The following is a 24,934-nucleotide window of genomic DNA, read 5'->3' as shown; positions in this document are numbered from 1 at the left end:
GACTACATGAAAATGTATAATCAGCTTATAATTTTATCCTATCAAATGACAGGGCTATGACATTGAATTATCAAGTTTCTGTGCTCTGATATGAGTAGCATATTTTAGAAGCTTTGCATGTTACTGCTGTAATTTGCAAAAACAGAAGCAGAGACACTGCTGTATTTTGATGTTACTGCTTAGATTGCTGGTTCCCACACAAATCTAACCAAAAGAAGTTAATCAATAATAAGAAATTCTTGCACAAAAGACTGCTATTTTGATTGTTTAACATCTAAATTAGCTCAATGAGAACATGCAATTCGGGAAGATGTTGAAAAGAAAAGTAGATTTAATGCCACATTGGTTGCTACATCCCCAGAAGTAGTTTTATAAACAGTAAGGGGGGGAAAAAAAACCCAAAAAACCAAACAACAACAACAACAACCAAAAAAAAAAAAAAAAAAAAAAAAAAAAAAAAAACCCCAAAAAAAAAACCAAAAAAAAACCCCCCACAACCAAAAACCAATGAAACAACAAAAAAACCACCACGGAAAAACTTTGATTCTGTCACTAATGAATATGTGCTATGTACAGTTATTACTTGAAAACACACTAAGACAAAAAATTTTGGCAATATAGATGAAGGAAAAGAAAGCAGCAATGGACTAGCATTTACGTGGAAGACATGGATCAAGAAATTTGTACTGATAAATAAAATTAATAAAAGAAATTAATAAAAGAAATTATTTTCACTGCGTTAGACGATGATCTCTACATTAGTGACTGCAAGGAAAATCAGAGTTAAACTATGTAATAATACAACCAGTCTTTATTCAAAATGCTACACAAACATAGCAGACTATCAATACTTTAGACAGCAAAACTGCAACAGGCAGAAGAGAAATATATATAGTGAAAACAAGCAACAAGATGAATTAACAAAATATTTTGCTCTCTAAGCTTGGGCTCGTGTCTAAATATTGTTTCTGGCTTTTGATACAAAAAGACATCTGTCAGTATTTCCAGTGATGGACCATTTTCATCTAAAATTTGGTGGAAAATAACAAAAAAGCTTCTGGTTTCTGTAAAGAAGAAATCAAGAGCAGGATTTTCCAAACCTGCAACAGAACCAGTTTCTGGTTTAAAAATACTCATGGAAGCAGGCAACAAAATAGAGTCAGTTCACAACCAAGAGAAAGTGCCACAATGCTGTCAGCCAACATCTTGGGTCTCTCGGTGGCCTCAATACAAAAGCCAGGCTTTCCTCTGCCAAAACTTAAATAAGACATGAGGCAAAATGGGGGTGTCCTAGAACAGTACTTCATGCAATCAACTTAATAAAATGGATCAACTTAAAAGAAGTATGGGAAAGGGTTCATTAAATTTCCCATTGCTGACCCTGAGTAACAGGTGTGTTCCCAGAAGCGCTGGGCAGCTGAGTATTCTGGTGGAATTCACATACACAGCTTTTCTGCACCTTTGGAAAAACAGGTCACTAAGTAAAGCTCTAAATATGGACCTGAAAACGTACTTTCAGATTCTCATTTATTATTCTTCATACTTTTGATTCTGCTTATGAAGTACATTTAATACTTTTTAAGACAACTGTCTTTAAAAATAAGATCAGTTTTTATGCCATGACTGGAGATTTTACAAGCACACTTACTCTTTTTTTTTTTTTTTTTTTTTTTTTTTCCCTAGAGACATTGCAATACAGGATTGATAGCTTCAATTTGCATCTCTATCTATTATATATAAATAATGGGATTTATTTAATCTGTAAACACTCAAAAAAAAAAAAAGGAAAAGAAAATAAGGTCATAAATTAAACAAAGTTCTAATCTGGTCAAATCTCCAGTGCTAATGAGAAGAGTTTCCCATACACAAATGTATCAGAGATGCATGTTGCTATTCAGCAACACACAACTTCACTACCTTAATCATAGTTCCAGACCTGTATGTTAACGGAGTTTTTCTTTTATAATACTCTTCTGAATGTCAATAAATTTGCAACAGTTCCTCATTAATCCTGATTTTCCAAACACGTTCAATAGAAACCGTTCTACATAACGAAAATAAACCCCTTGAGTATTGTTAAAATAAAGTACTTCAAACCTATTGAGAGTAAATCTTTGACAAAGTTTTTCATTATTTGAAAAAAAAAAAAGGAATCACCCATTGTTGTGAATTTTATTTCTAGAGAACTTAAACATATATCACTGATATCTGGCTACTGGCTGACCTTGCTGCAGGAGCAACTGTACTTCAGTGGCCCATGAAGAGACTGCTGAACACAGCACTGTGCTCTGTTTAAACACCCTGTACTAAATATGAAGTGAACATTGCTTATCTTGGGTTCAGACAGCATCCTGTAAATACAGTTTAGGGAACCAATACATAACTTCACACCTCCCTGTTTGGATCAGCAGAGAGTACATAATCAAAGAAGTTTCTGTTTCATTGCACTCAGAAAGAAAAGTTAATCTAATTGACAATTGCGAAATAAAACTTCTGAAGGAATTTTTCCTAGGACGGCTTTACTACATTGTTGGGACTCAAATATTGCACAGTCTTTGTCATACAAATAGTTCAAAACCCACATAAATAACTTCTCTGTCATCAGTGACACCAGTTATGAGAGCAAGGAGTCTTCATGCAGGCACAGTCCTGCATAATCAGACTCCTTAAGACATGTTCCTCCTCTCCTAAGTCACTCTTCTCAATGCTTAAGATTCTAAACACAGATAGGGATTAGGGTGGAAAGGGTTCTTTTATCCAAAAATTCCATTTAATACTCCTACCTTCCATTGTGGTTTATAGCATGCCATGTGAGAGATGAGATTTAAAATTTAAAATACTTCTCTTCAGCCATGGAAACTCAGCTGACAGCCTGTGGAAGTGTTTATAAGTACAGCATATGTCACACCCACTTACCTCTGTAGAGTAGTTCTCATCTTTATATGAACTTTATAACATAAACAGGTATTAAAATAGCAATGAAAATTACAATTTCTCAGCAATATTCTAAGATAATTTCTGAGAGAAATGTAACCCAGTTGGCTTTATTTCAAACATTAAGTGAAGTAAATATTTTTGAGAGTCTCATCACTGGAGTAATTCTAGCAATGATACTATACCAGAACTGTGTCACTAGACCAGCAGGACTGTGCCAAAAAGAGTAACTAAAAAATATTTAAGAAACATTGTAACATCCCACTGCTCAGAATTTTTAATCTATTATAAAAGCCAGTAAAATAACCAATGCAAGGACAATAAAATTCACATCCATAAAAAGTTACCCTTTTCAGGGCATTGTACCAAATTTAAACTTCATAAATCTGTACGAGGTAGCACAGAAGTAACCCTCAGAGGGTTTGTACAGAAATTGAACTGCACAGGTAATAAGGACATGATCCAACAACACTCACACAACCTTAAATTTCAGTTAATAAATTGGACTGCGTGCTCAATATTAAGCACAAACTGAAAGGCTGGTCAACTGATAAATTAGCCCAACCTCTCTAAAACGTATCAGTCATAACATGAGGCTTAGCCCTTGAAAGTCCTCTAGGTAATTCATCAACCTGTGGTAAAAAATGGTTGGTGGCATCATCTGCAAAAAGTCCTTAATAAATAGCACTTGCTGGTATGCAACCTCATCAGTTTTTAATGATATTGATAAATCACTCTAATTCATGGCTCTCTTCACTACATAAACAAGGGATTTTTCTGTCCACCTCTGCAGTCAGGCATCTGAAGAGCTAGAGCAGGACAGTTTTGCTCTCAAGGCACAGGGCACGTCAGGGCACGAATGTCCAGGAAAAAACGAGTGTTGCTTCCAGGTACGGCCAGGAATGCAAATGCTATTCTCACCTATTGTCAGGCCCAGCAGTTAGGAAAGCTGCAGAAAGCTCAAATGGCAGGGGACTTAACGCTATCAGAAACAGAGATCACATACACACATCTGGCAGTGTCCTTTCCTCAAGGAAAATACAAATTGGAGACTTCCGACAGATTACCATCAATGCAATAATATAAGCATAGCCAGCCAAGCTCTTGTTTTGATTACACACAGCACTGCTACCAACCCGGCAGATTCTCTGTGTTTATCCCATTCCACACACCCCACCCCCCCAAAAAAAACCCCAAAAGACCATGGGAACACAAGGGACGTGCAAAGGATAATAGCTAACAAAACTTACCTGTAAAGCATTCCTCCTTGCGGTCTAACCTGCTGCCACGGGAGCCTCGGCAGGGCCTGGGCATGGTCTGTTCCTGCAGGTGAGCAGCTGGGTGCAGAGCCCAGGGACCACCGGGCCAGTCTCTTTTTTTGCGGAGGTCGGGCACCTTCGCACCTGGCCGGGGTCCGTCACAGCATCGCGTGTCTGCACATAAAACATTCCCTCGGAAAGCAGGAATTGGCTCGTTTCGCACTATGAGGTCAGCACAAGTACCCTTTTATACACATCCCTCTGTGTATATGTAATCATGTACGTTATATACGCCGCAGCAGTGTCTGGAAACCCTCCGCCCTCCGAGGCAGCCAGCGAGGCCCCGGGACGCGCGTTCCGGGCGGCGCTTCCCGCAGCGAGGCGGGGATGGAGCGGCGGCGGCGGCCGGCGGGGACAGCCCGGGGACGGGCCCGGGGCTGGCTCCGCGCCCGCGGGGCGGGCCATGGGAGGGGACATGGAAAGCGGGCGGGGAGGGAGAGGGGGCGGGCTGGGGGTCTGTGCGAGTGGCGCTTCCCGGGAGGTACGGTGGGTGCGGGGGCTCGGTCACGGGTGGGTTCCTGTCAGTGCTGCGCCTGCTATGGTTTTGTTGTTGTTGTTTGTTTTCAAAAAGAAGATGAAATTTCAAGTAAGGTAGCCTAATAGCGCGATCGTTCCCAGGCTGACGTGCACCAAGTGCGGCGTCAGCACAAATAGGTGTTGGCGTCCCTCCTTCCAGACGGGCTGTGCTGCGAGTTCTGAAGCCTCGCCCGTGCCTCCTGCTGCTCTCTTAACTGGCAACAGCCCCAAATTATTCAAATGGCAACGATGTGAGGCCTTTATATATTGGAGGCCTGGTGTCAAATTGCCTGTAATCACAGTTCAAGACAAAAAGGCAGGAATTCACTGTAAGTTCATCAGAATCATATGTCTAGTCTAATCTAGTGTCTTCACACTGCCTATGTCAGATGTTTCACAGAAAAAAAAAGATGAAAGAAGTCCAGGAGCGCACAGTTGCTCAGTGTGCTCTTTTCCCTCGTTAGAGACTCAATGTGTGCTGGCATGACTTCTAAAGTGTACCATTTAACCCTTCTGCAGTGGAATCAGAGAAACTTTTAGACTGGAAAAGGCCTCTAAGATCAAAGTCCAAACTCTTAACCCAGCACTACCAAGTTCCCCACTAAACCACGTTCCCAAGTACCACACCTGCACATCTTTTTAAATTCCTTCAGGGATGGTGACTCTACCACTTCCTTTGGAAGCCTGTTCCAGTGCATGGCAACCCTTTTGGTGGAGGAAATTTTCCTAATATACAATCTAAATCTCTCCTGGAGCAACCAGAGGCCATTTCCTCTTGTCCTGTTTCTTGTTACATGGAAAAAGAGGCCAGGTTCCATCTGGCTACAACCTCATTCTCTGGACATGCTCCAGCACCTCATTTTCAGGTAGTCGGAGTCCCAAAACTGAACATAGTACTTGAAGTGCAGAAACATGAGCCTTAACAGTTGAACTTAGTATTTTTGTGACCTCCAATTATATGTGCCACCTCCAAATAAACCTTAGTCCTTGACTTGTAGTGTGCACTTCATCGTCATGTGTCACAGTGACAGTAATGCATTGTCATTTTTGTTTTGCATATTTTCAGTTTAAGTTGAATACTGCCTTGTTACTATTAGGTGTAACAGTCCTATTCTAGCTTCTGAACATTTCATGGTTTTATACTTTTGTCATATATTCTAGTTATCTTCTGAGATACGCTGTTCAAAATTTTTCAGTCTTTTTTTTTTTTTTTTAATTCACAAACTTCCTGCTCCAGACAGAGGTGGCTAGTTGCAGAAAAGGTAATGGCACAGAGCTATGTCTGATTTGTCCAGTGAAGCCAACTGCACTGTCTGACAACAGATATAAATATTTGAAATGAATGCCTTTAACTCCCTATGACAGTCTTTGTAGAGTTATGTGGGATCAATAAATGTCCATAAGGACAACTGCTGGAGAAGGAGAAAGTATTCTGTGGAGATATCACATTGTTCCGCCCTCTTCTCAGCTGCAGTATCCATTGCTAGACACTGCTCAAGAAAGGATTCTGTGGTGCCACTCAGCATCACCATTCTTACAGTATACAGTATTTCTTAACAGTATATTCATTTTCCCTGTCAACCTCCTTTAAATAATAAAATCTTTAATACACTGTGACAGTCAAGTGAGTACACAACATCATTTGAACTAGCAACTAAAAGTAAAAATACAGGCAAAATACTTTGGAAACCATAAAGCACACCTATCTATTTTTTTATATTTCAACTATGAATATCAAATTTAACCAACAGCTAGTTTCTCCATAAGCAGTTTTTCATCACATTGTGATGAAGTTAATTTTGTATTAAGAGGGAGAAAAGAAAAAGCGGAGTAGTTATCTGCGTATACTCTTGGCTAGGTCACAAGACAAATTCCTTATTAGTTCCAGCTCCACATGGTGCAAGTGTCTTGGTTTGAAAGACAGGTATCTGCTAGGGAGAGGCGGGGCCTCTCTAGGAATGGGGAATTCTAATCCCTTCTCTCCAAGTTATTATAATTTAGAAGATTAAAGGGGCTTTTCAGTCAGAGCTATGGGGAAAGGAATAACAGTTCTTTACTAGTAAGTATAACAAGGCAAACAACAACAACTACAGCATTAATAATACACAGAACCAGGAACCTTGAGTGGCTTTGTTTCACAAAGCCCGGGGCAGTCTGATCCCTTGGGACCCCGGGAGCACCAAGCTGGAACGGTGGAAACTCCCGGGCTGGTGGATGGAACAGCGAGGGTCCCCAGCAGGCAGGGGGGTGTTCTGGCAAAGTGAGCAGTGCTGGAGAAGCCGTGACGGCCGGGCAGGGCTGGCCCAGCTCCAGCAGAGCAGGTGAGGGGCTCCAGATTCCTGGGCACTCCAGCAGATGATGGATGGTGGCAGAATTCCCAGGATCGGACCCTCCGTTAACAGTGGACTCCTCACGCAGCCAGCAGTCTCCCGACCATCCTCTCCAAAACGGAGAGCAGAAGAAACCACCCCCAGCTCCTGGGAGCCTCTGAGCATTTCCCTCCCCCCCAAACTAAGTGATCTACTGCCCTTGCCACTTCTTTTGTGTGGGTCAAGTACCCTTTAAGCATCAGTGTTTAGTCTCTTAGCAACTTATGGGGGGGGGGGGGGGGGCGCAGAATTCTATAGGGAAAGGAAAAAAACAAAACAAAACAAAACAAAACTTAACCCCTAACAGCAAAGTTCATTGATAGACAAAGTAACTATGAATCCTAGATCAAAGTCATTATAATTTAATTATGAGTCTAACACTTTTGTGAACACTCAATTATAATAAATAAAACAGATAAAATCCTGAAAATGCCTGTATACATCCTGCTGTCAATGACGTCTCAGGTACTCTTCTCTGCAGTCCTCCAGATCAACAGAACCTCGAAGGACAGCACAGGTTTTGGGAATGCCAGCATGATGCACTCCATTGCTGCTACTTATCCAAAGATAACATTTGAGAATTCCTTATTTAACATGAATAAAGTAAGCACAATACATTAATTTTAATTTACAGATACATTTTAATCACTCAACAAAACCCTTGGTTTGAGCAGTCTCCACTTATTAAAATTTTAGTAGGGAATATAATTCATACCAAATGTGATAACTGCGGTTGAGGTTTAGCCACAGCCAGCAGCCAAGCCCTAAGCAGCCACTTGCTCTGTCCCCCATTCCCCAGGATCGGGGAGAGAACTGGAAGGGTAAAAGCTGGAAAACTCGTAATAAGATAAAGAGAGTATAGTAAAGCAAAAGCAAAGGAAAACAAGTTACCACTTCCCATGCATAGGCGGATGTTCAGCCATCTCCAGAAAAGCAGGGACCCATCAAATGTAAAATAACTTGAGAAGACAAATTCCATCACTCCAAATGTCCGTTCCCCCCCACACCCCCCCTGCTTCTTCTTCCCCCTCATTTTTATCCTGAGCATGATGTCACATGGTCTGAAATATCCCTTTGTTCAGTTTTGGTCACCTGTCCTGGCTTTGTCTCCTCCAAACCTCTCAGGCACTCCAGCCTCCCTGCTAGCATCACAGTTCAAAAGCAGAAAAGGCCTTGGCTGTGTGTAACCGCTGCTCAGCAACAACAAAAACATTTCTGTAGTATCAGCTCTGTATTCAGTACATATCCAAAACATAGCCTTGTACTAGCCACTGTGGAGAAAATTAGCTGTACCCCAGCTGAAACCAGCACAAGTGTATTCACCTCCTGCATCCAGAACATTGATAAAAACATGGAACAGAGGTGGTCCTAGACTTGAGCTCGGAGGAACACCACTGCTAAATGGTCACCAGTCAGTGCAGTCCCATTTGAGCCCTGCCATCCAACCTGTTCTTTACCCAGCACACTGTGAAGCACCAGCTCACCCCACTGCTGGATGACTTGCCCAGGAGGATGCTGTGACAGACAAAAGTATCAAAAGCCGTACTAAAACCCAGGAAAACTACATTCACAGCCTTCCCTTCACTCACTACACAGATGACCTTCCTGTAGAAAGATATCGGATTCGATGAACACTGATTTCCCACTGGAACATATTGCCTGTGTGTGATGGTTATATTGTTCTTTAAATGCCTTTCTTCACAGTCTCAACCCCCTATAGGTTCTTTTTTCATGGCATGAACATCTAAGCAGACACAGCCTGTATTTCCCCGCCAGCACATCCTCTGAACGTGCAGGTCAGGAGAGCAGGGCTGCTGTAACACTGCACACAAGTGCACACATAGTCCTCCCAGAGTCAGGGCTGTTCCAAGGCATTTCTTCACTCTCAGCAGAAGCACACACTCCCACGGCTAGATTATTAACGTTGTATTTTTCCCTATAAAAGCATTTATTCTTTAAATAAGCCTGAGTCACAAAACCAGCTAGACAACCCACTCCAAAATTGTTATGCCGTACATACACTGTTGATGTAAATGTAGAACAGCTGCAGCTTCCAATCTCTAGAAAAGCCACAAATATTCACTGGTGATTTCCCCAAAGACAGCTACTCTTTGAGCAACACCAGCCATTTTTTACCTCATTCTACATGAGCCCTATGTTGTAGAGTATACAAATTTTTCATCAGGGCATGATGCAATACTAAATCGAAAGACTTCAAAACTTGATCGGAAAATATGTAAGGGCAATGTCATTAATCCAAACACACATGTACAGAACAACTTTTACAGAACAGCGTTTTTTTCCAGAGCCTAATTTTATTATTAAATTTGAAATATTTGGACCATTATTTTAAATCACTCATGATATTTTGCAAGACTATAATATTTAATTTGATCCAACAGTTTGGAGTACATCATGACTGAATATTCATTCAACACAGTAAAACCTAGCTGACATTTCTGGATTTCAGACAGGAGTCAAGAAAAGAATTGTCAACAAACACTGTCAGATATGTTAAAATCTCCAGGAAAACACGTTCCTGTTTTCTGTATCTGAATCCCTGTTTTCTTAAAATCCACCTTTCTAACTTTAGGCACTCAAGTAAAGCATCTAAATTAAGATACCCATTGCTCTGCTTCTCCTCTGTACCTCAGAGAGGGCAGTTGCTGGGATCTGCTTCTGAGGCAGGGCAATCAGGTTCCTTGTTAATAGATCCTTTGGGGTGAATTAAAGCAAAACAATGCTAAATAACTCATATAACAGTGAACAACTCCATTGAAACCATATCTGGAAAAAAAAAAAAATAGGGGTCTACAGCTGTTCTTGAGGATGTGATAACCTTGAGAGAGGAAAATTGGAAAAAGAATAACGGGGAAAGAGATATAAGATAAGAGATACAAGATTATCACTACCGATGGCTCCAGCCACGTCTGAGTGATTGTGGTCTGTGGTTGTGATATGGAGCCCTGGTCTGTTGCGGGTAGATACCCACATGTGCATCAGAAATTAGGAGAACCCTGGTTCTCCCCGTAAGTGCCCCAGAACCAGGAGTTCTTGCCATGGACAGTGTGATTTCTGGAAAATTCTGGAAGTATAGTGGCATTGAGAGGAGGCGGTGAGAGTGTGACTGTGTGTGTCTATCTGTGCCAAGACAAAGTTCCTGAGTAAACTTCCAGAGTTTTGCATTGCACAGTGGTGGATCGTGGTGTGGGAAAAAGACCAACAGAGAAAAAACCTCTACCCTGCCTCTGTAGGATCTATTGCTTAATGGCAGCTTGTCTTTTAGTTCAAACCCACCTTATTTAAGGCAAAACTGACCTGCAAGGTGCAACTGTTCTGTGATTTATTCCAGTGATCTGAGCTGCCTCTGGACAGACACTGTCCCTTTACTGACTGCAGAAGGGATGCATGTACTCTCAAGGATTCCCTTCAGACAACTTCCAAGTGAGAGAGATGAATAATTTCTTGTATAGTCCACACTGAAGCAACTGTCCCTCTGAACTCTGTGGAATACTTTATGGTATCTTGTGCATAAAAATAAATACTTTTAAAGCCAAAGGTTTAAGTATTTTTAGAATCATACCTGCTTTTTGTATGCTTTAAAATGCTTGCTGCCACTTATTATAAAACACAATAGACAGGCCTTCTTCTTAGGCTCTTTTTTTTTTTTTTTTTCCCCCATTATAGTCATTTGGTATATCTTTATGTTCAAATATAAGTTACAAAGAATACTTTCTTGTTATTATGTTTCTACCTTTCTCATCCATCCAATGTATTTCACAGGGTGTTGTCAATAACATGGCACTGCAAAATGTAAAATCTGATACTGTGCTGCATTGTTGCTATGACAATTCTGCACGTTCTGCTGAAAGTGACACATTAAATTAGCTCCATGAAACCTCCTGGCAACTTTCCAGAGGTTCTGTAATAGATATGCCAGGACATCATTGGTATTACTTAATGCTATGGACAAAAGGGTTGGTTTTAATTAACCTGCCTCCAGTAATTACTGAAAGAAAACTGAAAGAGAACTAGGACATAAAATTCCTACTGTACTCAGCAGGACAGGATCAGTGCATGCCCTGTCTTGTTTGCTCTTCAACAGGAGAGGTTCTCTGTCTGCTCTATCAGCTGACCTCAAGTCATGTTAACAGGCACTTCAAAGATTTCTTTAGGAGCTCGTCCAGAGATGGAACTGAAAGAATGAAAAGGAATGAAGAAGGGATGTCTAGGAAAGCAAGATAATATGGATTAAAACAAAAGCTAAATGAATAAGCCATTAGGTCTAATGGTGTACACAAGCCTTGAAAGTTATAATGAAAACCTGCTTTTACTTAGGAATAACTGAAGGTTTTGCCTTGCTGTTGACAAGTACTGTATTCTCCTTTGGTGTCTGCATTTTAATACACCCCTTTTTCTAAGTTTCCATTTTCTTCTCTGTTGGCATTGAACTCTCATTCCTCCTGGGATAGGAAATGGACTCATTGCCGTCAAACCTGTAATCAAATACAGAAGCACATTGAACTGCAAGACTAACATATAAATCTCATTTTTATGCTGCAATTTATATACATATAATATTTCAAATATGTGTAAAGTTTTGATTGTAATGCAAAGCTGCATTTGAGTGGCAGAAAATTCACTGTTTAACAGGCTGCTTATGTTTAATGATGGATGTGATGAAGAATGTGTCTTAAATTGAAACCATTACACTCTTTGCAGTAGGTTTGCATCTTCTTTACCAGTGGTTTATGTTTTGCCTTCATCTCCTGGCACTGTTTAACCTCTTTGTTAGCATCATGAGGGTGTTGAGGTCACCCTCAGCAAGTTTTCTGAGGACATCAATCTGTGTGTAGCTGTCCTTAGGGAACATTAGCATTTGAGTAAATGCTAAATGGCAAGAAAATTTACTATGGCATCACAAAAAATAATGCTGGTTAATAAATTTATAGTGATGTTAGTATAGTTTAAAGATAAAATTATGCTACCTAATACAATTATGCCTTGTAAATGCATATATTTTAAGGACAAGAATGTAGAGAAAAGGATCGCTATTGCTTCAGTTATCTGTCAGGACAAGGGCAAATGGATGAATATGATAGAAAAATTGTTTTCTCTTTCACTATTTTGTTGTGTCAGAGTAGCATTTTCCCAAAAGATTCCCACCCATCAGATAGAAGACAATTACACTGTTCATATTTGTTGGGGAGAAAAAAAAAAGTTTGGAGCTCTTTGTGTTCCTGGGAGGGTTTCCATCTGGTGACTCAGATACCAAGAGCCATCAGCAGATTATTGTGCAGTCAAACAGACACTTTGGATTATTACTTCAGACCTCAGGCAAAGCTAGGTTTTGTTATCCATTAGGTTTTCTTTCAAACATTTGCAGATTGCAGGAATCAATTCAGCTCCTTGTGGCCCCATAGTACTACATTTTTATGTGTCTTCTTTTGGTTCTTTGCAGGTACAAAGTGACTTCCTGGAGCACAGGACAAGAATAATTGAAATTCTTTGTTGCACTATGCAGGAGGTCATGAAACGATTAGAATTACCACTTTTAACAATAATCTGTATTAATCTGTAAATCAATGAATGGCAAAAGCTGCTTCAGCTGTTAGGACTCGTTAGTGTTTTAGCACATGCAGAACAATCCCTTCTCACTTCTTTTGCTTCTGGAGACATGCAGAGGAAATTCCTTAATCATTTTCTAAGTGCGAAAGTTGTATAACTATTCAAATTGCTAAAAGTAGTGGTTTTTACCCCCTGGTGGGGAAGAAAATCACATTCTTCAACACAATTATTGTTTACCTATGAATTGGGAGAGGAATAAAACCATAAGGTCCCTTCCTGCTGCTGTGGTTAAGTTAAACTTGGATATAATCAAACCAAAAATATATATTATATAAAATATAATATATTTTGGCCCCTGGCCAAGTCTGATGTTATGTTACAAAACCTGGGTAAATTCCTCCTTAATTCTACAATATGACAAAATGCCCAACTAAATGAAACAGTATTTCTCTAAGAGAGTTGACAAAACAAACCCCCACTTCAGAAGTGATTAATCAGTAATTTTTTTAAAGCAGAAGAATTGTCTGTCAGTAACATAGTACATTAAATCAGTTAGCTGGCTGTGGTCAGCATGCTTCATAGAATTTTTTACTAGAACCTGAGGTATCTAAATCCCAGGACCATATAAACTTTATGAAAGTCTGGGAAATACTTTTGATTTCAACAAGAGACTGTTCAAACCCTTAATAAATCCTATTAAACTTACTAAGCTCTAATTCCTTGAAGCAGGCAACCAGACAGATTTGCGATATGAAACATGAAGTATTATTTATGTCACTCTTTCACCTTGCTTAAATAGGGATTAATTGTCTAGTCCTTTTTGTATAAAACACACATACACAAGGCAGCCACTGTTTTTTTACTTCCTGTGTCATTAAATTACATAGTATTATCTTTTGGACTAGATTTCCTTATATGGAATTAATATTTTAATGGCTTTGGATTCTGGACCCTTCGGAGTTCTTTTGAAACTGATACTCAAATCAAACCCTGGGTTGTTAAAGCCTACATTAAGTGAAATTATAAAAGAGCCTGAACAAGCCCTGTGTAATGCAAGTGTCATATTTTGCACATCTCTGATAAACACTGAAATCTCCCTCATTTTTCTGTTTAGGCTCAGTTTCAAGAGTTTGGTACTGTAGTTTGTACAGTGAGCAAACAGGCAGGTTCCAGTGGAAGAAAATGGAATTTCAGCTGCTGCCATACCACACTGGCAGGCACCAGATACAAGAAGCCTCCCATCCTTGGCAGACCCTATCATGCAGTTGCCACGGGTACTGCAGGACTGCCAGGTTTTAGGCCCAGCTCCTCAGCCTGTCTGTGAATGACTTCTCCGTGCTCAGCACAAAGGAGAGAAAGAAGATCACTTCACGCATCCCAAAGTGGCTGTTGGACCTTGCTGACACCGACATGGCAAGGCTGCATTTTGCTGTCCTGAACTTCCTATTAATAAACGAACTTAGTGGGCACAGAAACTTCTTCAAGCCTCATGAAAGCTACTGTGATAGAATCTCCCTATAAGTGAATAAGTTGTTTTGGCTTTGTTTTCGTGTCAATATCTTTATATTACTTTAACTTTGTGTGTACATGCACATTGTTGATCAAGCAACTAACTACTTACTCAACAGCTGCCGGCTCATGGTATTTTAGAGTAAACAAGAACTAAAGGAAGAATTTCTGCATGAATAAGTTTTTTATATGATAGCTGTGATAGAGTATATTAAAATTACTATAATTAATATTGCTGCTGTGGAAATTATTATCTTACTTTCAGATGAGTTTTTCATCATTAGACAAACACAGACAGGAACAAAGTTACACATGCTGTATTTTTATTATCCTTTATTCTAATAAAATCAGAGCACCAAGCAGGCTAATACGCAAAGTTAGGGCTGCAATCAAAAGCTTTTGCTCACAGTTAGAGTCAAAAGCCTGATTTGGGTCTCTGGGACTATGGCAAATGTGGGGATTGAGACATTGGGCTTTTGTGTAAGAGATCATCAAGTGAAAAGAAGATTGAGGAGAAAGAGAAGTACCTATGTTCTTTCAAGAGAAAACTAGGCAGAGCTAATCAGGAGGTAAACTCAAGCAGTTTTGTCTCTCCTAATCACAGATGCTTTGTCAGTTTCCTCTTTAATTACGTGGAGATTATCATAACAAAAATAGTGGTTAATGACAGATTTCACTATAATCCAGAAAGGTTTTATTCTTTAATAGTGTTCACAGAGTTCCACAATATGACTGTACATAATTTGCCAGGGAAAAGAAAATTATAAAACCCCACAACTTCTGAAGTCAAGTTATAAAAGTTAAAAGGCAGCATTGTAAAATACATTATTGTGGGGTTTTCCCTAGGACATATGATGAAAAATATCTCCCTTTGTGTCTTTCCTATAAAATAATATTTTTCCATGGTCTTAAAATATAAATAATTAGTTACCTTTGTTTCTCTGTAATTGTACTTAACTTCATTGAAAATGAAGTTTGAGATACTTTACATGTGTAAAACTAGTGAGAAATGAGAGTTAGCCAGTATTATATACTATTGCACAACTCTATTAAGCAATTCAACAAACCAATTTACTGTTCGACATTGGTCCTGAGAATAACTATAACTGTGTATAATAGCTGAGAGTTCCTGCACCAAGCCCCAGCTCAGATAACAGCTGCTTATCCTGTAACTGCCCAATAAAAGTCCTAAAACTGAGCAAAAACATTATTAACGTAATGGACAAAGAGAACTTGGAACGCTGCCACAAGACAAACTTTCAGCAAGCCAGCAGTAAATGTGTAAAAATACCATATATAGGAATAATAATTATATAGAGAGTCATAAATGAGTAGGGGATGAATTCTTATGACTCAAGGCATAAACCACCAATGCATTTGCAAGAGGTGGGAAGAAATACTCAGCTGAGGTATTATGGAATTGCACATTCCTCTGAAGTTCACTCAAGCTACTTTCATGGACAGAATGACAAACCACTTATCTTGTGTCTAAAATCAACAGTCTTAAAGCAGGTTCTGGCTTTTTTTAAGTCCTGCATTTAGATTTGTGCTTTTGTGAATCAGTGGACTTCTTTTGATTTGCGGTGGCACTTCTCTACATGTTAAGAACTGTAATGTATTAGTCACACAATGTCTTTCTTCAGAGAATCTGTTTCTGCTTCCTATTGAAACATGTTTTCTGATTCTGTGTTTTTCTTAATACATATTTTCTGACTTCATCTATCAGGTGACTTTTGCTAAAGACCCAAGCGTACTCTGATAGTAGTTAGGTAAAAGAATAAAACAGCAGGGTAAGTTGGGAAGAGATGGAGGAAGCCAAACATCTGAGGAAATTTTCTGCATGAACATTCCTCCTCAAATTGATTTGCACATAAGGGTAAGGGAAAAGGAAGAAGGCGCTGAAATAAATTAAAGATTTGGAGGAAGAAGAGAACCAACAATTCAAGACATAAAAAGTTAAGGAAAACTAGAGGCTTACAAGACAAAGGATCCAGGTCAATTCCAGGGATAGAAATCCAGCTACTAGGGACCACTTCTGCTTTGCTACACTGTAGAACAGTGCTCCATAATGTAAAAGCCCTGAATTAGTACTGTCAGCTGGCAAGGCTTCCACAGAAATAAATGGGACTTTATGATTTGCAAAGGTTTATCTGGCAGTCTTGCCCTTTGAAATGAGAACAGAGAGAACCATGATAAGGACAGGGGCAGGTACTTTCTTCACCTCCCTTGTTCGAATAAATCGTACCCCTTCACTATTTCCCTTTAGGTGTGCATCTTCATCCTCTTTTGAGGCTACAACTCTGATTCTTCTCTGGGACTTGAATATGAACTTGTTCTTGCCTGTATACTTCTCTGACATCTTTCACCTCTCCTCTGAGGCAGAAGTAGACCTGTACTTAGAACTCAAAGGCTTACTGCTTCAAAGAAAGTTATCTTGACTATCAGTGTCACATCTGGACACAAGATAGCAAACTCAAGTCATATAAAGAGTTTGATCTATAGTGTTGCACATGCTCTAAATATCTGTTCACAGATACATTATGGAAAAGCCACAGCTGTTAGTCTGGAAGACTGTTCAGATCCAATGCCACATACACCGTGTGGAGCCAGGCGTACAAGGATGAACACAGGAAAATATTAATTTGCAGCAGACTAAAGTTAGCAGTGTAATGAATTCTAAGAAAACAGTGATTTGGTATCTTCAAATCTGTCACAATATTGGTCAAAAGCTGGCCAACCCCTGAAGGCAGTCCAAGGGAAGGCTGACCAAAGACAACTCGTGCAAAGTCACAGGTATTGGAGCAGAGCCAGCTCTGTGAAGGAAAGTACAATGGCTTATAATACTTACAGGCATGGAATCCTTCCAGCCACCTTCTTTAGGACATTAAAAACCCTAATTATATTTACATTCCAGTTAGCTGTTAGACACCTGTATTCCAGAAGTATCCTTTTCACTATTCACTATTTTCACTCTTGCAGCCCTTTGCTGTGTCTTGCTGAGGCTGCCTGGCAGCCAGGGTCTGCCTGAGATGCCCGGAAAGGCAGTCTCCAAGTGGACCTCTCTCTCTGGGAGGATTGCAGCTATCCAGGTCGGACTACAGACTCTGTGGCCGTTCACATGCATCAGTTCATTCAGATGGAACCTATATCTATAGCTATGTTTCTTTCTCATCACTGTTAATGGTAGAAAACCTTTCCATAGCTAGAGAAGCATTTCATTTCAAATGCATTTTCATTCAAAATTGCCTTCTTCTTTCATGCTGTGATTTCATCAAGCACTGTCTTCTTTCCATTGAAAATTAATTGCCTATAAACAGAAATTATACTATTTTTTGTCCTGATACTGAACAGTCAAGAACACAAGAAAATATAAAAAGAAATGGCCACTTCACAGACAAAAAAGTAGCATAGGCTGTTTCTTTTTTCTGAGTCATGTGAGGCAGGGGAATAAAACTGTCAATATTGTCAAACCTCACTGCAAAAACCAAAAGGGACTCTTCAAATACTCAGGATTTTAAAATTTAAAATCTTTCATTTAAGATCTTTCCTTTTCATGCTTCCTTTTCATTTTTTCTGGTTTCAGTTTTAAAGATATTTGCATGCCTGTGTAGATTAAAAGGGGAAGAGTAAGTCTGAAAAGGTAGTCTTGATTTATGGTGTGACGGGAGTGTATTCTGAAGGCTTCCGTCCTTGTTTATGAAAGGTTAGGAAAGGTCCCTTTCATGTTGTGTAATATTGAGCTTTTTCTTTTATTTGTCTTTTGAATTAAAATTTTCACACTGTATTCATATAGAAGTTTTTGATGGTATCCAGGAGAGCTCCTTTTTGTCTAAGAAGGATTTCTTAGATCCTCAGTAAAATATTAAGAGAATCAGAATTCAGTAGTTTTAGCAAAAAATTACCACTGGTGACTAATAAATATTTTATGTTTGTAAATCTGCCTGGAACAAGACTTTGCTTATTTCCATTGTATCCAAAAGACCTACTGTTTCTCCTCTCCCTGTAGGAATCTTTAAGAGATTTAAACCCCTTTGACATCTGTTAGGTGATGAGTACTTAAATTGGTTGGGCTCCTTTGAAATCCTAGCCTTACATTCTGAAAGGCTGACTGAAACTGCTCTTTGCAGAAATAATTAACTATCTAGTGCTCAGCCTTGGAATTTACAGTGAGCTGATACGCAAAAGCCAAAGGAGACCCAAGATGAAAAAGTATTTATTGGTCATTAAACCCCTAAGCTAATGAGTTCTCTTCTTCTCAGGAGTTCCCTAGTGTTAAATACAGACACACTTACTAGATTCAGAATAACTTGGCTTGTATTTCACTTTTAGGATTTGGAAATGAGATTATGCTTGTGCCAGTGAAGGATATACAAATACATGACATCTTTCCCCTTGAGTCTTTTGAGCAATTAATAGTGTGTATTTCTTCTGATCATTTTAATGTAAATAAAATCTAGAAAATGCGTTTCCTGAAGCTTTGGTCCTAAACCAAAATTCATTAGCTGACTGAAGGACATGATCTTCTGCTGAAAGTCCAGCAGATTTGTTTTGGGAGTTTTCCTCAGAGAAGAAAAAAGATAAATTAAAACTGGGCATAAACTTCATGGATTTCCAAAGGATCTGTTTTCCTAGACAACAAAATGTGGACCCAGTTAAAAACGAACAAACATTCCAACCCACAGACAAAAACAACCCCCCCCCCCCCCCCCCAAACCAAAACAAAAAAAAGTATGAGGCTAAATATGTAGAAATATACTTTTTAAAAGTCTCAAAGATCCTAAGCTTTATGTGTTTTATATCTCTATTAGATTTGTATTAGATCACTTCGAAGGATCAACTCAGATATTAAAATCTATTCAGATTGTTTTCTGATTATTTATATAAATATATAAAGATGAAATATTTATCTATATACATAAAGAAGCATGAAATTTGAAAAACTATACACATTCACAGTAAAGCAGGATCTATATTAATGAAATTTATAATTTTGCATTATAAAAATGGCAATTATTTGAATTTTAATAGACCAACCATATTTATACCTACATTAGATAGAATGATGGAATATTATTAGGGAGACCAGCTAACAAAGATAAAGAAGAAGTAAAAAAAAGAAAGCATAAAGAGAATAAAAGTAAAAAAGGGGTGAGATAAGAAGCAGGCTGTGAGCAGGAATGTGAAATTTCTTACATGTTTATTCAAACACCTTTAGGTGAAAGTATCCCTATCCTCTAGGCTGGCCTGGGAATAGCCATGTCCATTGTGACAGTGGAGCTAGAGGAAGGATCATAAACTTGGCCAGAAGATGCTCTGTGAGTGCCCTTTGATGGTCCTGTTCATACTGCAAGCCAGGTGACTGCTTCTCTTTGGGGGTCTTCAGAGGTAACACTTCACCTTGCAGTCAATGGTTTCACGGTCTGTGGACTCACGACAGATGCCCCTCTCCACAGGTGCTTACAAGATAGAACAAACTTCTATGAGAAAGCTTTCTTATCCATCTATTTTCTTCTATCCATAAACAGTCACTTCAGCCCATACATTCATGGACTGTTACTTACTCTGTCTTTGCTGAGACACTCCTGCCTGCGCCTTACTGTCCTCTATCTTTCCAAAGCACAACACAGAATAGCTTGGAATGACGTGGTCCTACGAGGAGCTTGGGATCTGTGTCTCTCTTAACCAAGTCAATTGAAATATGAGATTTGGGAAAGAGTGAAATGAATGATCAAATGCTTTTTTGTAGACCCAATTTGACAGTCTTATGGACCATGAGTTCTGGACAAGGGAGAAAGCCTAGCGAAATCCCCCATCCAGTAGGATTTGGGTTTAACTTTGTAATTTTTCTTCTAGGGACTGGTTACGGTTTTCCCCAAACTGGGCTGCTTTCAGACAGCCTTTTGTCTTTGGAGCCCAGCTTCAAGGAATAGCATTGGAAATGTTCATAATTAGTCGCTGTTTTACATGTCTTGAGAGACATGTCTGTTCTGCTCTCAGTTTAGACACTGTCAGGAAAAAAAAAAAAAGTCCTTTGTCCTTTGTAACAGTAAGGTTTTTTGGGTCTCATCAATAAAGAGTGTGACTGTGATCTTATATATAACAGATATTTCCTCCTGAGGTTGTGCCTTACCTTGTGTCAGCTGTCATGACAGACAGTACTGACATGAGGCAGAATGTAGAAATCTGATTCCTCAGAGAAGCCCGTCCTTCTGCTTCTTGCTGCATCAGTCTGGAGTGAAATAACATCCTTCATACATGATAAGGTACATCACCTTTCAAGTGTAGGCATAAAGTCAAATCAGGATGGTTATTTAAGGGCCTTAATAAGATAATGAAATTACTCTTGGATGAAGTTTATCACCCAATGGTGTGCAAGGCCACTGTGTTGTGTGGATGAGACTTAAATAATTGACAGAGCCTTATACCTCTGGGACAGTCCTTGGAAGTGATCTAATACATTAGTTTCAATGTAGCCAAAGACACCCCAATCATTTTATAATACAGTAGAACAGCTTCAATCCTTGCTGGTTGATTTCTTGCCAGTATTTGACTTTTAAATGACAGTAAAAAACTCCAGACTCATACTCTGACTCATTCATGCTGTTTTGCTTGCCTGAAGTTAGTTAACATCTCCTCAACCAAATGCTACTTCAAACCTACTGTACCCAGAATGGCGCATTTCTGCTGTGGAAACCCAGAAGGGGATATTGTATATGTCTCAAACACCCATAGCCAGATGTCAGTGGAGCCAACCAAAGTTACAGTCTGTGGTAACAGATGAGGATTGTTGGTAAAAACAAAGAATTGCTGGTAAGAACATGCTGTGAGAAAGAACAGGATGTGGCTGCAGAAGGGAACACACACAGCAAGGGCAGCACTTTTGGGGACAAATGAGCTTGTTCTGGCTCCTGGAGATAAGCACAACACAGCACAGCAGGAATGAAGCTAAGAAGTGGTTAGGGACCGTAGGGGGGATCAAGACTACCCAAGACCCCCAGAGCCTCCAACTCATTTCCAGAAGGGTCTGAAAGGACGAACTGTACATGAGAACTGGTTTGCATAGAAAGAGAGAAAAAACTCATCTCCTTTCTATATAAAGGTAACCCCATGAAGCCAGAGTACGTGCCCCAGCATCCTGGACATCCCAGTGGCTCACCTGATGCTGGAACCAGGACTGGTGATGTTCCTTCCTTCCTTCCTTCCTTTCCTTCCTTTCCTTCCTTTCCTTCCTTTCCTTCCTTTCCTTCCTTTCCTTCCTTTCCTTCCTTTCCTTCCTTTCCTTCCTTTCCTTCCTTTCCTTCCTTTCCTTCCTTCTCTGCTGTGGGAAAGACCCAAGCAGAGTAGTAAACTACACCTGAATGAATTCCTGACATACAGTTGAAAATAGCAGTTTAGTAGATCCTCTGCATGGACCAAGCCCTTTGGTACCTGTGTCCCCTCATGTTCCTCTGCCTGGGTGCTGCATCTAGGATACCCTGGCTGGTGAGGTAACAAAATTAAATTTACTCTTTGCATTTCACCTGTGGTTTTGTGTTGTTCGTGAGTCTTGCCTGTGCCAGCTCACACACTCGGGTTATAAATGTTACCTTTCCATTTAGGTTCTTCAGCAGCACCTACCACACATAAACCTAATCACCTTTGGGTACAGTCTGTTTATCTCTCATGCTTCCTTTCAAAGGGAGTCATTCTTACCTGTCAGTATTGCTCAAGTTTAACTAAAAGGCTGAATATAAATTATCATTCTCAATCGTAAATTTATCAAGAATATTGGACTTTTTGATTTAACAGATTTCAGTTCTGGAGTGCTTAATAATTGTGAACATTAAATATATCTATCTTAATCATATGAGTGGTTCCAGTGTCTTTGTATCTCCAGAGAATATCAGCCATAAGGAAGGCCAAGTTCTCCAATATTTTCCTGTTTTATTCTGGGGTACTGCTCATTTTCAGACATAAATGCTTGAGTAACAGAGAGAAACTGATGGCAGATTTACTTTCTTCTGCTTCTTGCAAGTCTTGTTTGAATTCAGAATGATCCACTGTTTCACAATAAGATTATTGCCTAACTTTGGGTACATGATCTCCCCATGTATTAAAGTCAAAAAAAAGCATATATTTTAATAATGTTCTTTTACTGTTGTTCTATTGCAAATAATTGGGACTTGGAAGCCTCAGATCCCTTTTTAGCTTCTTCTGGTTTAATATATTGATTTGTGTCCTTCTACTGCCCAAAGTCCCTAGGTATCTGTAACACCAGGTTTTTCTTTAATAAATTATGTTTTTAAAGAAGCAAAGAAATACAACTCTCTTGATGCACCTATATTGTGACAGAATATACATTAGTAGGAAAAATGGATTATTTGTGCTGCCTCAGATATTGAAGTCTAGATTTTTATGATTTTGTATTTTTTTGTGATTAAAAATAGGAAGGCACCAGATCAATTACATTCAGTGCTGACTCATTCAAAGTAGAAATCCTTTGACAGTTGTTCTTGTTCAAAAACATACACAGATCTAATCTGTTAACAAAAATCTCACAAATAGCTATTCATATGTAATAGATCATGTGATTTTCTTGCAGACAGTCCCTACTTAGAAATCAGAAGTGTGTAGGAATACCTGACTGGGAATTTTTAAGCAGATCAAAGGAGGAATATGCAATTTACATTAGTGGATGAGTGGATTGCCTGTTTTCCTGACTATGCAGGTCAGAAGGTGCCAAGTATTACCTTATTCAAGCTTGTTGGTGGAGTCAGCACATATAGATATATATCTATAGCTGTCTAATAACTGGCATGTTGCTATAGCAACTTAATGAAATTAGGGTTGCAAATCAGGAATTCGATCGAGGTAATATTACTCTTAAATCAATCATTAAAGTTTCACTAATTCCACCTTCTTTATCTGACCTGACCTATTTCATGCCTTTTTAATATAATTACGGTTGTGTGACCTGCATACCATGCTGAAGACATCATGCTAGATTATGTGGGTTTGGCAGTCCCATGGGAAATTTTAGCACCTTTAAACCATTCAATGTCCTGCTCTCTGTGGACTTCTTGTCATCTGGTTTCTTTAAAAAAACTTTATGTGCTTCAGCACACCTTTCAATGAAGTCTTCATCTGTCTCCAGACTAAGAGGCAGCACTAAGTGAAAATCAAGTTTTATAATGCTATTTACAGTTACAAACAATATTTTAATGGAATTTCCTGCAAAGGAGAAATAAACTGAGAGGGTATGTATGTTGTAAAAGCAAAATAAATCACAACATATGTTTGTGAAATAGCAGTATGTGGCTTAAACTACCATCTTTGCTGATGTACCTTCTTTATCTAATTTCACATTCAAGCTACCATTTTAAGAAAGGGTAGAAGTTTTTGTTAGCTTTCTGGAATCAAAATGACTACAGTATGATTATAATAATATAGCCAGACATGCTGTATAATGGCCATAAAAATTATTCTGACACCTGCCAATTTCTGCATCAAAATTTAAACATCTGCTTAAACTACACAAGAGGCACAGAAATGTGCCCAGTTCAGACTAAAAGTTAGAGAAATTTTAAAAATCTATTATTAATTCTGTAACAATTTTATTATGTATTCAAGCTTCTCAAGTGCAATAGTTTTTTATTTTTCAGCCTGCCTTAGACATGCTTTCCATGCCAATAGTCTTTATTAGTGAATAACAGGGTTTCCAGGGGAAGCCCACATACATAGTTCAAATGCATGCCATTCTACTGTGTACTGATAAATTGAGAAAACATTTATAAAGCTTATCTTTTTGCTATATGACTTCTGTATGGCTTTTTTTTAAAATATAGGACCACTCTGTGGGTTGTATCTGAGAAACTTTGGAAACTTTTGCTTGCTAGAAAATGGCAGGCTTATCTGATATATTACAGGACCTACTGCATAACATGTAGCAGAGGAAAAGAAAGCAAAAGGTGTGAGGCTTCTCTTGTGCTCACCTGATTTCACTAGGCCATTAACTAATTAAACAGTCCTAACCATCCAAAAGGCTGTGTTGACTGAGATGCTGGGAAGCTGGGAAGGAAATATTATAAGACGGGTAGCTATATGACATATTTAAGTACTTAGGCTACATTGCCACAGCAATGCACCTCAGAGATCAGCCATGCTGTGATCTTACTCTGTGATGTTTGTCCAAAAATTTTTTCCTTATGTCTCAGCTATTTCTGAGGGCCCAAACGCTCCATCAGAGAAGGGAATGAAAGCTGAATGTGCAATGCTATCATCATTCCCCTTCTTGCACAAAACTTAACAAACCTTTGTTTGTTGAGGGTTACAGTGTAGTTGTGCTGTAGCTACATGCTTTTATGAAAAAGAGTCTCTTTTGTGATCTATTTAATGTTTCCGATCCTTCTCCACACTTGAATGCTGTAATTGGGGGTTGGAATACCTGGAAAGCTTGTCCTGGTTACAGGCGCACATAGTGACAAGTAAATGATTACATTTTCTCTATCCCCGCCTCTGAGCTGGGGATTTTCCACTACACTGTCTTTGCTAAGGGAAAGTTTTAAAATGGTAGCAGAGTCTCCAGCTGTCTGATTTTAGTGCTGATAGAATGGTACTTGATTTGCTTGACTGAGGAAACTGCTGGCAAAAAAATATTACAATTGGCAATTCAGTTGTCTCCATGCATATTTTGGCTCCATATCAAGTTTCTCAGTGTTTTTTTAGGCAAGTGCAGAATAA

At 39.1% G+C, this 24,934-nt stretch overlaps 1 protein-coding gene across 1 annotated transcript in view; it reads right to left on the bottom strand.

Annotated features, from left to right (window-relative positions):
* The window catches only part of RANBP3L (RAN binding protein 3 like), a 68,554-nt gene that overhangs the window by 27,982 nt on the left and 15,638 nt on the right, over positions 1 to 24,934 (bottom strand). Inside the window, exon 2 of the mRNA XM_040089954.1 lies at positions 4,185 to 4,437. Within this exon, the coding sequence (XP_039945888.1) occupies positions 4,185 to 4,437 (253 nt within the window). The remainder of the gene's footprint in view (positions 1 to 4,184; positions 4,438 to 24,934) is intronic.

This window comes from Hirundo rustica, chromosome Z, assembly GCF_015227805.2.
Source record: "Hirundo rustica isolate bHirRus1 chromosome Z, bHirRus1.pri.v3, whole genome shotgun sequence".
Classification (NCBI taxonomy): Eukaryota; Metazoa; Chordata; class Aves; order Passeriformes; family Hirundinidae; genus Hirundo; species Hirundo rustica.
The sequence above is the reverse complement of the archived record's forward strand: the minus strand, read 5'-3'. Positions and strand labels throughout refer to the sequence as shown.